At 32.6% G+C, this 16,504-nt stretch overlaps 1 protein-coding gene across 21 annotated transcripts in view; it reads left to right on the plus strand.

Annotated features, from left to right (window-relative positions):
* LOC127731700 (uncharacterized) overlaps positions 1-16,504 on the plus strand; it is a 220,832-nt gene that overhangs the window by 30,653 nt on the left and 173,675 nt on the right. For 3 of the 21 annotated variants that reach the window (XM_052240488.1, XM_052240486.1, XM_052240489.1), the window contains exon 2: positions 3,382-3,441. The exons of 6 other annotated variants lie outside the window; for them this stretch is intronic. In XM_052240488.1, the coding sequence (XP_052096448.1) occupies positions 3,382-3,441 (60 nt within the window). Of the gene's footprint in view, positions 1-3,266; positions 3,442-3,471; positions 3,535-5,045; positions 5,422-6,061; positions 6,143-16,504 lie in introns of those variants that run through there. 12 more of the 21 variants (XM_052240502.1, XM_052240503.1, XM_052240501.1 and 9 more) reach the window with 7 other exon arrangements.

The raw sequence follows: 16,504 nt of genomic DNA on the forward strand, positions 1-16,504 counted from the left end.
ACACAAATACACTATAATACAAAATAAGGAACACACAGCGGAATAATAATTTGATTTTGCGTTTTTACTTGAAATGTTATTCTTATTTTATTGTAACCATTTTACGCGAAACAAACAGTTGAATCATGATACAGCTTCTGCGGGGCCTCATGTTTTACTGTTCTGGTCTTAATCTTGAAACTTCAATAAATGGATAGAAAGCAATATAACAAATCTAAGGTATTTGTATTGAAAACTATTATGGATAGATCGAAAATGTAATAGCAAAAATTACTAAAAGACTAACAAAGCAACATTGCCGAAACTGTCTTTTGATTCCATATAGGCGTTTTCCCCTTAAACGGGTACTAAGGGAGACAGATTTAAATAACCACTGCTGTTTTGTCCTTATCCCAATTATTGAATTACTTATATATTTCTTATTTATTTTATCTTGTAGCTACATATAACACATTCTTTATTAAGATATGTTCACACTACATGACGACTGTTACACAAAACTCGCCTTTATAGGGCAATAACTATAATAAGGGGTCGTCAGACCAATTCAAACCATGCTGACTTATTCGTAAGCTTGTCTTGCTGATATGTTTTGTAATTTAACAAAAACGCAAAAAAATGATTGAAATCGTCATTAAAAGGCTGTAACTCTTAAAAGGAATCAGCTGACGAGTTCAACCAAGTTTATTTTTTTGTATATCTTGTGTTGCTGATATTTTATATTTAATGTTTCTATCTATTTTATTTCTCAAGAGAATAGGCAAACATTACCTGATTAAATGTTAAAGCTAAGTTTCAGGAAAATCGGCAACTATGCGTGACGACCTCCCTACATGAAATGGTTGGTAGTTACAGAGAATTGGTCTTAACGTTTCAAAGCCAGCGTTACGTTATTACGCCTAACATTTTAAGCTATATGCTGAAAAAGACCATTACAGAACAACCAAATCCATTGCAGGTCAATTTTGCCTAAGGAAGTTGGAACCGTTTTTTCTTTCAACCTTCTCAACATAAGCATGATAAAAACGGGAAATATATATTAAGGACATTTTATAAATAATTTCATTCCCAAAGCATTAACTACACATCTGATTAAGTATCTAATCAGTGCTAGTAAAATAAATCAACAGCTTATACATTTAGTGTGTCCGAAACGATTATGTGGATTAACCTTCATCGAGAATGCTCAATCTTAACATACGAACGACTGTAATGCAAACATACGGAAGTAAGAGTTAATTGATAAAAAAAAATCAACAAACAATATCGTTAAATCTATCTTATGTCAAACTTGCCTGCTGAAGTTGAACGTTAGTTTCTTTCAGATTTCCTTATATGAGAACGTATTACAGTTTTTAAAAATTTTAACATTAACAATCAAATGTCAACACCTTACTCTCACAATGGCAAACACCCATTTAAATCTAAAACACAACAACTAATTAGAGAAGAATAGGATAAACGGTTCTATTTTGAATATTTTAAGTGTAATGTATGAACTCATTAAAAATATCAGGTTGAAAATGTCTGCGTGTGAAGCACTTTCTTTGATTGACCTCATGAAAGCTTACGGCAAAAGTTTGAAAAACAAGGATGTAAAAGTACGGTGGAAAATAGATATCTGACGAAAACGGCCCTAAAATAACAGCCAAATCAATCTTAGGTAAACTTTGCCTGATGTTGTTTCATTCTAAAATACAGGGTATTCCTTAGGATAAGATGATGAAACATTTGTCTAAGACCTCAAAGTTGGTGAAAATAAAAGATTGTTCTTCGTTTTTAAATGTTATCTTTCATAAGCTAGTGCTGTCGTGGACTTATCGTCAATTCGTTAAAAAAAAATCGAGATTGATGTATGATGACAATGTTTAATAAATATGGTTAACACTTACTAACCTAATATATTTACTGATACATTTTTTTACACATTTCAGTACAGAACATGCTGTTATCACGAACATCTTTCATGGTCACGCACACTTCGCTGATGTAATCCAAAACAGAATACAGAAATAGCAAAAACCGATTTATCAATTTTCAAATATTTTCTTGCTATTTTTGACAGTTTAATTATGTTTCTTGAGTTGTTTGATTCAGTTACTCTACGATAGCTATAAGATGATATGTTAAATTGCTATTTTTATTAATTGTCTAGTGCAATATGTAAACTCACAAAAGTTACCAGAATTATAATCACCAGATGATATACGATTTGTTTGAGAAAAACAGCCGTGTTGAAAAACAAGTGTCTTTTTCAGTAAAACAAGTAGGTTGTCAAATTGCGATTTTTAAACTATCTGAACACTGAACATGTATATAATAAAAACTGTCAGGGTGGCTGATCCATTTCCAATTATATCAATTGCCCTAGTCGTAATAGTTTAGGACTGGTTGAAGTAATCCAATCATTAAGAAAATGCAACGTACAGAGTAGAATATTGACTGACGTACGTATATATCAAAGTCTGTAAAATCGAAATGCGCTGTAATTTTTGTTTACAAATAACGTTATTCTGGAGGTCAGATCAATACCAAATGATGCATGACCAAGCGCCATTGATAACTTTCGGAATCCCATTTTTTTTGTTCATAAAGTACACATTGTAATCAAACCAGACGATTATCATGCATTAGTCGTGTTAGTATAACATCAGTTTCAAGGACCTTTACTTTTCTTTTGTAATTGATGAATTGGTAAATTGGCAGACTCGGTATTTTAAAAGTAATTGCTTAGTAATTCATATATCCAGAAAAATAAAGAAACACTAAGTGTTCGTATAATATTGCCTATTCAGTCAAGACGATGTATTTTTTGCACTTCAATTGTTTTATTCTTCTTATGAAGATGCAATACAAAAGTCTAAAAGATATACTTTTTTTGTATCAATCTATTCTTTCAAGCTACAATACTTATGCAATTAATAAAGTGCCTCTTTTTATCAAAACATATAATCTGATGCAATAGTGAAAATTGGCAGGTTATGGCCTACATCAGCAAAACATTTTGTTATTCTTTGACCTAATATAGTCATCTCTAACGTTCGTGATAGTTGCATGCTCTGTATCGGATTTTGTCCACAAACAAATGCCCTACTTTATAAACATATGTCTGAACTGAACATTTTTTAACCACAATTTAAAAACTCTCCTTTTTCATAATATATCAAACCACTAGTTTTTGTAACCAATGTATTACGTGCCTTACGATAAGAGTAGTATAAAAGGACAAACATATCCGAATAGAACTTCACATATTCTACTGATCAAGTAAAACCACGATAATGTTGACTCTACTTTTAGTTTCACTTGTCGGATCCGTTTCGGCGTATGGCAAAGTAGGTCCATTGTTAGGAGGACTTGGTAGTAGTGGAGTTGTCACAGGTGGATCACTCATTGGAGGCGGTGGAGTTATTGGTGGGGCTGGAGGAATTGTCAGTGGTAGTGGACTTTTGTTAAATAATGGTGGATTAGGTGGATTAGCTGGAGTAGGTGGATTAGGTGGATTAGGTGGAGTGATCGGAGGTTTAAATACAGGTAATTTGGAATTGACCATTTATATTATAAATAATTTGCAATTTTTGTATTACTTTGTGTTAAAAAATCGCTGCATTTCTACTGAATATGTGCATTAAAGGAAGGTAGACGTCCCGATGAACGCAACATTACAAAAAAAAAACCGCACTGGTCGCACGCAATTTGCCAAGTACTTATCTAAATTTCCAGCAAGGCATACCACCTGATCGATTGTTAGTCCCTGTTTCCTAAATTAAGGATTTTTTTTAAAATCTGATGTTTATACTCCATCGACCAAAGTTAAAGGAATAAATTTGATAAAGGTCATATTTGGCCCCGTTATTACGTTCAATTATTCAGGAGAAAAAAATGTTTCAAAATGACGAAAAGGCATGAAAGAAAATGTTATTCTACAGCGTTGATTTGTACATCCCAATAAAGGCCAAGGAATGAAGATATTTGCGCAATTTGAAAAAAATGTCCAAATTTTAATTACATTTAGGCATAGGAAACATATCTGGGGCGCAGGCTTTGCCAAACTAACTATTATAATTAAAAATTTGAAATGTTCTAGGAAACATTACTCGAAAAGATATTTTATGTTGATAAATGTAAATGTTCCTCTGTTTATTTAATTTTCGTTGAAAATTAAATTGAGTGCTATTTTGACGTCACAATTTTGTTATTGTATTAGCTATATTGGTTGCTAATCTGGTCAGGAAATTATAATTCGAAAGTAGTGCTAAAAACAAGAGCTAATTTGGGGATTGATCGAACCTACTCTTGTGTCTGTCTGTTTAAATATCTGTTAGTCACATAGAACTCCTAGTATTGTATTGTATATACGCATCTCTAGATTTCAAATGCTTACTAATGAGCGTTTCTGATTTAGATTAAGCAAAAAATTCGCGATAGATAAGAATTCTAAAAATCGCTTTAAGATGAACACAATTTCATCGATTGTTATTTCATTAACCAAGTATACGATATAATACACATAATATAACATCACACATTTTAATTCAAATATTTGCAAGACTTATCTGTCATATATTCATCTATCTGTGTTCTTAAATGATATGTCTCTTTCTTACAACACTGTACCTAATTTATAATGAATATGTGCCTTATACGAAAATAAACGTTCCAGCTGAATATAAATCCATATGACATGCCATAGACTCATGACATTCGTCAAGTGCTGATTTAATTTACCAGTTAGGGTCAGAACATGGAGAACTGTAAGTTGCCGATGATATACTCAGCTCAACGTTATCTACCTCGGTGATAACGTAAAAAATTGTGTAGAATCTACGGTTCAGACTCAATCAATCAAAATTAACCACAGATACATTTGGCTATCTGTTAAAGTTCGTTTTCGTCATAGAACTCTAAACATTCCATTGTATTTACACATAGGTAAATTCCGAAAATTGCTTCGGTCAAACACAATATATCAAGTGTACATCCCATCAACCAATTATACTATTTAATATACATGACAACAAATCTTGAAATTGATTTATTTACAGGACTTGTTGGTGGAGGTCGACCATGGTGCACATGTAGTTTGAAATGTGCTCCAGGACAAATAAAACTCAACAAGAACTGTAACTTGGCACCTCTTCTTCCTGGTAGATTGAATACTTGTTGTTCCTTATTGCCATGGTGGGTAACCAACCAAAATTACGGTCTTTCACTTGGTGGAGCTGGTCTTATTGGTGGTGGAGGTATTGTCGGTGGTGTAAGTGGTATTTTAGGAGGTGGTAGTGGACTTCTTGGTTCCATTGGTGGTATCGGAGGTCCAATTGGTGGTGTTGTCAGAGGTTCTGTTGGTGTCATTGGAGGAGGCAGCAGTGTTGTCAGTGGACCAATTGGTAAAGGAGGATATTATTAAGTATTTGAAATGTAAGTTTGTATTTCTTGTATATATATGTTCTATGACATTTATTATTTCCTCTGTGTATTTGCGGTGTACGTACATCGTCAAACATATATACTTTGAGCAAGACATTTTGCTAGGCATGCATACGCTTGAATACTACGACGTTCGAAGAATACAGTTGTTGTACAAAAACCGTTGTTTTTTTGTTTCTTTCTTTGGCAAAAAAAAGTAGTGTATGTGAGCTTTCCACTTCAGGATTTTTTCTTTATGAAACCTCATGTAGAAGTCTACATGGCGTTCCTTGAAACTGTGTATTATCGATAGTACGTGCATAGTCCGCTACACATGCAATTAGAGAAACTCTGAGCAATGTATTTTTCTGTTCATTATGAAGGAGAGTGTTTTCTGCCTTGAATCTATTAGATGATTATTATGTGGGCATTGCCTGATCTATGTGCTGTTTAATTGAATTCGCTGCAGAATTAACAATATATATTATAATGTCTAAATTTTGACATATAGTTCACAGTCCGATAGATTTGTTGTATCACACACATAAGTGGACCTTCACTAAAGCATTGATGCCTTTTTTGTTTAGATTAGTAATATCGATATGCTGGAATTTTGTACTAACATTTTAATTGGTGTATCTTCTTATTGTAGGTAACACAAACACGAAGAAAAACTTGAAATGAAATGCTAGAAGTTAGTAAATGTGTTTAATAAATATAATCACAAACCGAATGTCATGCTTGTTTGTGTTTTTTTACAATCACATTTGATTGTTGGCTGTGTAGTTTATATTCTGTTATTTTTACCAGCATTCTACATTAAGTTACCCAAACCTAAATGTTGTGCTGCTAAAAGGAAACCGCACCCTGCTCTACTTGAATTTAGTTTTTTGTGTTTAGGTGTGAACACAACATTGTTTAGCTGAGGAAAACATATATCTAAACAACTTTGTTATAAGCAATGTTAGTGTGCATAGTGAACATGTTAGTTGAACTTAGATGAAAATGTTTTTTTTGCGTCCTTTTTGTTCATTTTGCTCTTCAACTGATTCAGTTCTTACACAGCCTTGGCTTTAAAATATTCGGCTTTGAGAGTTTCTGATGAAGGTTCATCAAGAAAATTGGAATTGATAACGTGGTGTTTTCATTTTTTTTTTCTTTTTGCAAATAACATCTTTTTTTAAAACACAGACACTTTGGTTTATTTCATTTTTACTTCAAGTTAATTTACCATCATACTATAACAAACAGATTTCCATGTTTGTTTTTTGTTTACAATCACATTTTGTTTTTGGTTGTGTAATCATCATTTGGTTAATTTGACCTCTACATTTTGAAGATGTTGTACGTCATGGGTAAACAGAAACTGAAAACGACGAAAAGACAAACATCATTTTACATTTAGTTACCAAAGTCGAACAAACACACTTGAGTTGATTTGTTGTGCTGAAAAAAAGGAAAGCACATCCTGCTCTGCTAGAATTTAGATTCTTGCGCTTAGGGGTGAACGCAACATAAAACTAGCCAAGGAAAATATAAAACTAAACTACCTGGTTATAACCATGTTAATGTCAATAGTAAAACATGATACATTATTAATGAAATATTCTTACTAATAATGAAAATTAGAGGGGTAAGTAAGCAATTCATTAACAACAAATATAATATAACTTGTTAAGTAATTATAAGAAAAAAAGTGTCAAAGTATCCCATTTTACTTCTAGATAGAGACGTACTTAAATAATATCAAGATTTAACTAATGTGGACAACTAATTAACTCCAGTCATAAATTGAACTATCGTAGGCAATTATTGTACACACCCATGTATTGTATAAGACCATACGTTCTCCTTCGTGTTTTTTTAATATTTTGGTGGGTGGGCTGCAGTATTAAAAACCCCTTATTTTCTATATTTAAATGTTGCTCATAACAACATGTTTGTTCCATTCCCGTAATCAAATGTTTGATTTTTACACTTAACATAAGAAAGCCAGGGATTCATAAATACGGAAATAAGAGCTAATTGATAAAAAATTAAAATTACTAAAGAATATAGTTTATATGAAAATAAAGGTGTGTGGTATAATTGTTAATGAGACAACTATCCACCGAAATTCAAATGAAGTGGATGTAGGCAATTATAGGCAACCGTACGGCCTTCAACAATGAAAACCATATTGAAAAGTAGGCCGTAAAAGGCCTCGACATGAAAAACATGAAATAATTAAGTGTATCTTATGTCAAATTTGCCTTAGGAAGTTGGAACCTTAGTTTCTTTAAAATTTTCATATATGAAAACTTAGAAAATTTTTTAACATAAACAATACAATTTCAACACCCGACACTCACTATGGGGAAAAACCCAATATGTTAAGGGGTTCTATTTTAAAAATGTCATGTGTAATGTATAAACTAAAAAAAAAGACAATATCAGTTTAAAAATTATATGCTTTTGAAGCACTTTCCTATATTGACCTCCAGCAGGAACGCGTAGAGCAAGCATTTAAAAAACCCAGAAAAGTACTGAAGAAAATAAATGTATGATGAACCGAACCCTAACATAATAGCCAAATCAATGATTGTTCTTCGTTTCCAAATGTGTTCTTGCATAAGTAATGCTGTTGTGGGCTGATCATCAAATCCTTAAAGTTTACTTCGAGATTTATGTATGACGACAGTGTTTAATAAATATTGTTAACACTTACTTACATCAGACATTAAATTAGAAATTTGTGTTTACACATTTCAGTTCAGAACATGCCGTTATCACAATATCTGTCATGTTCACTCACACGTTGCTGATGTAATCTAAAACAGAAAACAAAAACAATAAAAAACCGATGTATCTACTGTTAGATATTTTCTTGTTGTTTTTGACAATGTCATTTTTTTTTTTTAGTTTTTTGGTTCAGTTACTCTGCGAAAGTTCTAAGATAATAGATTAAAGTGCTCTATTTCTAAATTTCTAGTGCAATGTATAAACTCATCAAAGATACCAGACTTAGCTTATAATCACGAGATTAAATACGATTTGTGTGACAAAAACTGCGGTCTTAAAAAATCATTGTCTCTTTTAGTAAAATTTAAAAGCGCTGTAGTTAAACATTTTGTTCAACAATAGCGTTATTTTTGGAGGTTAGATCTATATCAAAAAGCAAAATCCCAAAAAAACTGTCCTTCATAAAATGGAAAAATCAAAAGCTGAAACACATCAAACGAATGGAAAACTACTGTCATATTCCTGACTTGGAACAGGCATTTTCTTATGTAGCAAATGGTGGAATACATCTGGTTGTGTTGCTAACTAAACGTCTCAATTGCTTGACAGTCACATATAAGTCCTTTATATTGACAACAATGTGTGAGGAAAACAAACAGACACAACAGGTACAAAATTCAAAATTTGGGGTACAGCAATCAACATTGTGTTATAATCTTGATCATTATACAAACAAAGAAATATATCAACAAAGAAAGACGAAATGGGAATAGACATTCTATAGACAAAGTGCATACGCAAAAATGAATACAAAAAATGACCATAGCACAATAATGCAATGGCGGGATATATAAATACCGAACCACGCTTAAAGTATATTATCAAAAATGGACTAGCCATTAAAGGTTAAAAATATGCAAAGACAAACAAAAATAACATTATAACACTTAAATAAGGCAATAAACAACGTCAGTACCTATAATTTAGACTTCAAGACCATCATGTATTGTTTTTTGAATATTTATCAACAAGGTCTTGGTATCTTCTGATGAACTTTATTAGAAAAAGGACGAGACGTTATCGGACATAACCCTTGTTCATCAGCTTTCTGCTCAGACACTGGTGACGTTTTATAACGTCTAAGTATTCGCTTCAAGCTCTTGAATACCGAATGAGTTGGACCATGCATAAAATTTGTATATGGCTATTAAGGTGGGGAAAATTTATAATTTCAAAATTAAAATCGTCTCGTTTGTTACAGATTCTGGTACTGAGATGACCGCTTATCTCATTTTCGAGGTATCAGTCTTAAAATGTGGCGGAGGAAAGCCGTGTCTGTTGTTTCTTTAATTGCTAGCTCTGAGGGATATATAAATGGAACAAATCAGAAAAGTTTGGATTGTTAATAGAAAAACATCATCAATATATCTGAATGTGAAATTAAATGATCAGTCTTCTTTGATTTTATTATTTTTGAAAAGTGCCTGAAGGTACGTCGACTCATATAAAAATAAGAAGAGGTCGACAAGGAGAGTCGCACAGTTCGTTTCCATAGGAATAACGACAATTTATTGACAAAGTCTACCTGCAAATTCAACAAATATTTTGTCAATAAGAAACGTCAGCATACTGATTATTGTGTTAACTATTAACAAAATATACCGTATGATATCCAAAAACAATAAATGGATAGTGTTTCCTACTATCTGTATATTAAACAGCAGTGTGGATTATTTCTTTTAAACGATTTTTCAATTTCAGATGGGGACTAGTGGTATACAAGGTTGAAAAACACTCACAAGTTTTGATAGAAATAATTTCAGATCAAGGTTTAAAATTATCCAGAAAATCTTTAAGGATTTTTGGAATCCACAAATTGTTAATACCACTGCTTGAGTAGACATTTTCACAGTATTTCTAAAGACCCTATTATGAAATCATGGATGACCAAGTGCCATTCATTACTTTTATAATGCTGAAGTTTTGTTCATAAAATTGAAAAGCACGCGCTGTAATTGAGTCAGACGAGTATCATGCGTGAGTCGTGTTAGTATAACACCACTTTCAAGGATCTTTAACACTTTTTATAATTCAATTAATTAGTAAATTTGGGAGACATTTTTCAGTTGATTGCTTAGTAATTCATATATCCAGAAAGGTAAAGGAACACCCATATTACATTTAAGTCAAGACGATGTATTTTCTACGCTTCAATTTCTTCAGTCTTCTAATTAAGATTTAATACAAAAATCAAAAAAATATGGTATTTTTGTATCAATTTGTTTGTTCAAAGTTATAAATTTATGAAATTAAAAAAAAAAGCTTCTTTCTTTGAAAACATATTATCTGATGCAATAGTGAAAATTGGCAGATTTTTAATAGTCTCTTTTCAAATTGGCTTACATCAGCAAACTATTTTGAAATTCGTTAATCTAATTTAGTCATCTGTAACGTTTGTGATAATTAAGGCTCTGTATAGGCTTTTATCCACAGAAAAAAACCCTGCTTAACTAACATATGACTAAACTGAACAATTTTTAACCACAATCTAACAATTCTCCTTTTTCATATTGTATCAAACCACTAGTATTTGTAACCCAAGTATTACGTGCCTGACGATAAAAATAGTATAAAAGGACATACATATCTGATTATTACTTTACATATTCTACACATCAAGTAAAAACATGTCAATGTTGAATATACATCTATTTTCACTTGTCGGATCCGTTGCGGCGTATGCCAGAGTAGGTTCATTGTTAGGAGGACTCGGTAGTAGTTGAGTTGTCACTGGTGGAGCACTCGTTGGAGGCAGTGGGGTAATCAGTGGGGCTTGCGTAATTGTCAGTGGTAGTGGACTTCTGATAAACAATTGTGGATAAGTCAGAGTAATCAGAGGATTAAATACAGTTATTTTTTTATTTACCATTTATATTATCAATTACGACGAAACAAGAACCCACCCACCCAATTCTACCCGAAGAGAATATTTAACAATAATTTTCATTTTTTGTTTTGATTTGTGTTCTTACCGTGTATGTATCTTTTTAAAACACTTCGTCTTAAATGCAATTTGGCAAACAACAAAACTGATGCATTTCTACTGAATTGTGCATTATACGATGGTAGACGTTTCGATGAACGCAAAATTACAAAAAAACGCACTGGTCGCACGCAATTTATCAATTGCTTATTTCAATTACCAGCAAGGCATAACACCCGAAGGACTTTTAGTCCCTGTTGGCATCATCAGGTCATTGCCATGTTCCCTTTTCTTAAATTAAGGACTTTTAAGAATCTAATGTTCAAACTCCATCGATCAAAGATAAAGGAATAAGTTTGATAAGGGTCATAGTTGGCCCAATTATTATGTTCAAAATTTCAGGAGAAAAAAAAACTGTTTTAAGTTGACGAAAAGGCATATTAGAATTTTTTATTTCTATAGCGTTGTTTCTTGCATCCCAAAAAAGGCCAACAAATTAAGATTTTTGAGCAATTTGACAACATTTTTCGAATTTCAATCACATTTAGGTTCAGGAACATAGAGCGCAGGATTCGCCACACTAACTATTATAGTCAGATGTTTAAAATGTTATATCAAACATTATTGGTAAAGATCGTTTTTGTCGCCGCATGCGCTCTATATTTCCCGTCCATGAAATCAATGTTATTTTTTCTGTATTCATTTCATTTTCGTTGAAAATCAAATTGAGTGCTATTTGTCACGTCATGGAAAAACGCAAGTACATGAAGTGTTAACATATTTTCTATCTAGTTATTGTATTAGCTATTATACTGGATAATAAAATCTAATTCGAAAGTATTGCGAAAAATATGGGCATTATAATGTAGGGATTGATTGAAGCTACTCCTTTGACGATCTGTTTAAACCCTTTTGGTCATAGAACTTATAACTTTTTATTGTATATATGCATCTCAGGATTTCAAATTCTTACTAATAAGCGTTGCTGATTTATCCATAAATTCGCAATAAAAATTCCAAAAATCACTTTTAGACGAACACAATTTTATTATATACTTAGAGTAAATAACATATTTTTTTTACAGTATGATAATAGCATTAAACTTACGTGAGTTCTATATTTTTCTAAATGATGCTTAGCGGGCTGATACGGAAAATTTATAAACTGCTTCCAGCTATTATCACATGCCTTTCCGAAACGTTATCGCATGGCATTCCGACGTTACTCGGCAAATTCTAGAAAATAAACCTCAATGGTACGTTTGCAGTGAAAAAAACATAACAAAGTAGGATACAAAACAAATTCTAGGAAACAGGAAAATATATAATGTAAAATGGACAAACAAAAAGATACAATAAATGCATTTTGCCAAGTTTCCGGCATGATTAAGCAGTTACTTTACAAATGTTGACTTTTCCAAACTGTGTTTGTTATGTTTTGTTGTTTTTGTTTTTATAGTCAATATAAAAGTATATTATACTGTTGTTTGTCTCCTTTTTTTGAGGCATACGCTAGAAAGATTTCATATCGGATGTATTGCAATTGCATTCCGTCGTCCGTAAACTTTTCACTTTTTTGAACTTCTACTTGAAAACCACTTGAAGGATCAATATATTAAACTGTTATGTTTCTCCATTGTTGAAGCATATGATAAAAAGGTCATAACATGTTATTTTTCATATCGGATGTATCATTAGCCGTCGGTCAATATAAGCCCTCGAGCCTCGTTCCCACAATGCAATAATTTTCCATTTGCATGTTGGAATATTTCACAAAAAGAAACAAAAAACCAACATAATTCTCAATTTAATAATGGTAAATGATGACCTAACTTAAATATCGAGTGACTTTCTTTTAATTTAACATGATTGTCAAGTTTTCTTTCACTTTTACAGGTAAATTGTTTCTCTGATGCTGATAGTCAAAGCCAGCCAATGTTCAGCCAAGATTCGGAGGCTTCCGTCTGTGGCATTGGAAAACTTGAGCAGCTTAATGCTTATCTTCAAATATAAAATGTTTCTCCAATAAAGGAAAAGACAACACCTTTAAGCACTTCCTGTTAGAAAACACGAAAAAAAGTGTGTTTCCAAAGCATTGGAGTGCCTTATTCCATTTGCAGTACAATATGTCCAGGTGAAGGGGAAGAATTAGAAAACATGGTTTTACAAGCAACACAAACTCTTCTAAATGAAAAGGTAAGAATTTAAACTGTCAATATGGCAGTTAAACATGATTCATTAAAATCAGTTTTTGTAACATTTTAATTGATGTATTTTCTCATTGTAGGCAAAACAACGAAGGCATGTTGTGAAATGCTTGGAAATTGTTTTTTTTTGTTTTTTTTTTATTTATTTTTACAACATTTTTTGCTCATTTGACGTCTACATTCGGAAATTGTACGTCATGAAAAAGCAGCGAAAATTGACCAATATACAAACAACATTCTATAATATTGAATAAAAAACTGTACTCTGAGTAACCGTAACCCAACCACAAAACATGGGGTGATATGTTGTGCTGTAAAATGAAAAGCACATCGTGTTTTGCTGGAATTGTTTTCTGCCGCCTAGGTTTGATCACAACATACAACAAGCCGAGGAAAATATAGTACATAACTACGTCGTTATAAGCCATGTTAGTGTGCATATTAAAACATGGTCCATAGCTTATTAGATATACTAATTGGTAATCAAAATCAAAACCGGTAAGGAAATAATAGATACACAAATCATATACAAAGTTTTGGAGAAGAACAGAAAAAATAAGTTCCGAAAAAACTGTTTACTTAATAAAAAAATAAACACTTTTGTTTTGTTTTTTTGTCGGCGCACTGTTTTGAATTTTTACAAACTATTATGTCCATTATCACTATTATCTCGTTATGTCCTTCTGTCATCTGTTTTGTTATGGTATTTTTATGATCCAAATAAGAATAACACAAATTAATTCGAGGAATAACATTAAAAAACTGATTGATTGATTGATTTATGAGTATCCGAAAAGAGTCAATATATAAAACGAATAAATGTATATTCCCTTTTAGCAGTATGTATATCTCTATTTTTGGTTTCAACTGGCATACCAGTTTTCAGGTTAATCTGACTTCGTGAAAGTTAGTCTTAAAAGCATTAAATATACGATATAGTACAGATTACCATAAGACAATACCAACAATGAACGTGCAACGTTTTATCACCATTCAAATGAGTCTGATCAATTAATCAATACCGTCTGCTCCGTCGTATGTTGTGTAAATATTTCAACATACTACACTATCGGCATGTTTACTATAATGACTTCATTAACAGGTATGTGTTTTTTACATGGAACATGCTACACTCTCTGCATGTTTACAATAAGGGCTGCATTAACAGGTGTGTGTTTCTTATATGGAACATGCTACACTCCCTGCATGTTTACAATGAGGACTGCATTAACAGGTGTGTGTTTCTTACATGGAACATGCTACACTCTCAGCATGTTTACTATAAGGACTGCATTAACAGGTGTGTGTTTCTTACATGGAACATGCTACACTCTCTGCATGTTTACAATAAGGACTGCATTGACAGGTGTGTGTTTCTTACATGGAACATGCTACACTCTCTGCATATTACTATAAGGACTGCATTAACAGGTGTGTGTTTCTTACATGGAACATGCTACACTCTCTGCATGTTTACTATAAGGACTGCATTAACAGGTGTGTGTTTCTTACATGGAACATGCTACACTCTGCATGTTTACAATAAGGACTGCATTAACAGGTGTGTGTTTCTTACATGGAACATGCTACACTCTCTGCATATTACTATAAGGACTGCATTAACAGGTGTGTGTTTCTTACATGGAACATGCTACACTCTCTGCATGTTTACTATAAGGACTGCATTAACAGGTGTATGTTTCTTACATGGAACATTGTACACTCTCCGCATGTTTACTATAAGGACTGCATTAACAGGTGTGTGTTTCTTACATGGAACATGCTACACTCTCTGCATGTTTACAATAAGGACTGCATTAACAGGTGTGTATTTCTTACATGGAACATGCTACACTCTCTGCATATTACTATAAGGGCTGCATTAACAGGTGTGTGTTTCTTACATGGAACATGCTACACTCTCTGCATCTTAACTATAAGGACTGCCTTAACAGGTGTATATTTCTTATATGGAACATGCTACACTCTGCATGTTTACTATAAGGACTGCATTACAGGTGTGTGTTTCTTACATGGAATATGCTACACTCTCTGCATGTTTACTATAAGGACTGCATTAACAGGTGTATGTTTCTTACATGGAACATGCTACACTCTCTGCATGTTTACTATAAGGACTACAGTAACAGGTGTATGTTTCTAACATGGAACATGCTACACTCTCTGCATGTTTACTATAAGGACTGCATTAACAGGTGTATGTTTCTTATATGGAACATGCTACACTCCCTGCATGTTTACGATAAGGACTGCATTAACAGGTGTATGTTTCTTACATGGAATATGCTACACTCTCTGCATGTTTACTATAAGGACTGCATTAACAGGTGTGTGTTTCTTATATGGAACATGCTACACTCTCAACATGTTTACTATAAGAACTGCATTAACAGGTGTATGTTTCTTACATGGAACATGCTACACTCTTTCCATGTTTACTATAAGGACTGCATTAACAGGTGTATGTTTCTTACCCGAAACACGCTTTGACAGAGTTACGAGAAAGAACGAATGCAATATACATTGCATACATTTCACGGTTAACCCGGTTTTAGTTGTGATTGAACCTAATAACGATGCGCTAATGTTAGACAAAAAAAGTGATTTAGTACAGCTCGAGTTATCTAGATCCTTTAATCATTGTTTTAATTACCGACTTGTAAATGATCGTCAAATAAGCATGTGTATCGATTATTGACTATTCAGATCGAGCAGAACTTACACTTATGACATCAGTGCTCACTATTGTACTAATAAATTGGAACTACCTTGATGATTCGGCCAAAATAGCCTTTTCAATATTGAATTGACCTTCATTTAATGAATCATACATGGTCTGGTATAATGTGAATACTTGTCAAAAACATCAATTGAATAAATTAATTAAATATTTTGTTTCAGTTTGACATACAATAAAAATATCTTCATTCTTCGACTTTCGTTTTCAACCGTCATATTATTGTCCGTATCATTTGGTCTCACAACCAGACAGTAATATATTAAATATAATTACAACAGACTAAAAATAATTCACGTGCATCATTTTAGCATTTGTACAAATGAGGCTGGTCATTTAATTGTATCTAAAGATGCAGATCATGAAACACCTCTCCAAACACAGTAGCACAATCACTGAATTGTCTACTCTTTACACTACACTTCC

This window comes from Mytilus californianus, unplaced genomic scaffold (genome assembly GCF_021869535.1).
Source record: "Mytilus californianus isolate M0D057914Y unplaced genomic scaffold, xbMytCali1.0.p SCAF_20, whole genome shotgun sequence".
Classification (NCBI taxonomy): Eukaryota; Metazoa; Mollusca; class Bivalvia; order Mytilida; family Mytilidae; genus Mytilus; species Mytilus californianus.